General features: G+C 48.9%; 2 protein-coding genes across 2 annotated transcripts; one reads left to right on the plus strand and one right to left on the minus strand.

The window, feature by feature from the left end:
- Positions 1-718: 718 nt before the first annotated feature.
- Positions 719-932, plus strand: SARC_15244 (hypothetical protein; the record flags this gene model as incomplete). The annotated part of the gene is made up of 1 exon (XM_014290629.1): positions 719-932. A coding segment is annotated over one exon (214 nt), but the record flags the coding sequence as incomplete, so codon positions are not given.
- A 162-nt stretch (positions 933-1,094) lies between these two features.
- Positions 1,095-1,331, minus strand: SARC_15246 (hypothetical protein; the record flags this gene model as incomplete). The annotated part of the gene is made up of 1 exon (XM_014290630.1): positions 1,095-1,331. A coding segment is annotated over one exon (237 nt), but the record flags the coding sequence as incomplete, so codon positions are not given.
- Between the last annotated feature and the right edge of the window lie 507 nt (positions 1,332-1,838).

Raw genomic sequence — 1,838 nt, forward strand, 5'->3', positions numbered from 1 at the left:
AGGGATGGTATGAGTTGGAAGGATAGGGATGGTATGAGTTGGGAAGGATAAGGATGCTATGAGTTGTGAAGGATAAGGATGTTTAAGTTGTGATGACAGACAATGGGACAGCATTGGAGACGCTTGCATTCGCCCACTGGCCTTCTTGTGCTCGTGCAGCGAAAGGCTCTGCTTTGAGTATTTTGGCGGAACGTACACACATCACACACGATGAGTTACCATGTGCACTTGACAAGCAACATCACACACGATGAGCTACTATGTGCACTTGACAAGCAGAGCATACACGATGAGTTACTATGTTCACTTGACAAGCAAAGCACAAACTCAGACACGCAGCAGACGTACAGAAGCTCACACAACCAATCACATAATAACACACACCAACACAAGTACGCCCACACACATCCAGAGACACGCCGACACACGCACATCACACGCGATGAGTTACTATGTGCACTTGACAAGCAGAGCACACACTCAGACACGCAGCAGATGTACAGAAGCTCACACAACCAATCACATAATAACACACACCAACACAAGTACGCCCACACACATCCAGAGACACGCCGACACACACACATCACACGCGATGAGTTACTATGTCCACTTGACAGGCAAAGCACACACTCAGACACGCAGCAGATGTACAGAAATTGGCACAACCAATCACACAACAACACACACCAACACAGGTACGCCCACACACATCCAGAGACACGTCGACACACACACGAGTTCAAACACACGCACACGCACGCGCGCAAACGCAACTTCTGGTGACCTTCCAGCGAAACACTCCTCTCATTGGTACACTCAGACAGGCTGCTCTCTCGGGTAGCTGCGTAGAACGTGCACACCACCCGCTCAAGGTATTAATGGCACACTCACCAGGCACTCACCAGGAGACCCATGAAGCGAACCTGTAGCAACACACACACACACACAAACACACGCACACACACGCACACACGCACACACACGCATACAACCACGCACACACAAGCACACTCTCTAAACAAGCTCTCTCACACACAACACACACACACACACTCTCTCTCTCTCTCTCTCTCACTCACTCACTCACTCACTCACTTACTCACACACACCTTCTGGTTATCGTCCAGCGTAACACTCTCCTGGAGTAACTGTGCGGAACGTGTACACCACACACTGGAGGTGTCAGCAAAGGCACGCAACAGCGCAGTAGAGACAGCCTTCTCTCCCTCAGCCACAGAGACATCACTCTCAGCCACCATCACATCACCCAAGATGGACAGGACTTTAATCTGGTCACTCCGTTTGGCGTGGGGATGGGCCAGGATGCTCTGAGGTAGTAGGGTTTAGTGTTTTTAGAGTTTAGGGTTTTTAGGGTTTAGGACAATGGATGGAAAGGAAAGGGAGTCTTACAGATATATACACACACACGCACACACACACATATATATATATATATATATGTATGTATATATATATTCGTATATGAATCTTGGTGTGTCGATGTGTGTCCACTATCGACTCTGATTTTTCAACAAGCCATACATATACACACACTCTCGACCGCAAAGGAATACACCGCTTGTGTCTTACCTGTAGCATGGCCATATGGTCCCGACTTAGTACGAGCTTTCTATACGCTTCGGGATAGTAACTAACAAGCGATGACAGAGCATAGAGGCCGTTGTGTATCTCTAGATTTCCCTCGTGCACGCGTGTTGATCCTGTGTCGTCTGCGGTGATGTCCGAGTGCGTGTTGCTGGGCGTGTGTGTGTCGGTGCTTGTATCTAAAGTCGCCACCACCTATAAGAGACGTGGAGAGAGAAGAAGAAGGGCAC

This window comes from Sphaeroforma arctica, assembly GCF_001186125.1.
Source record: "Sphaeroforma arctica JP610 unplaced genomic scaffold supercont1.5816, whole genome shotgun sequence".
Taxonomy (NCBI): domain Eukaryota; class Ichthyosporea; order Ichthyophonida; genus Sphaeroforma; species Sphaeroforma arctica.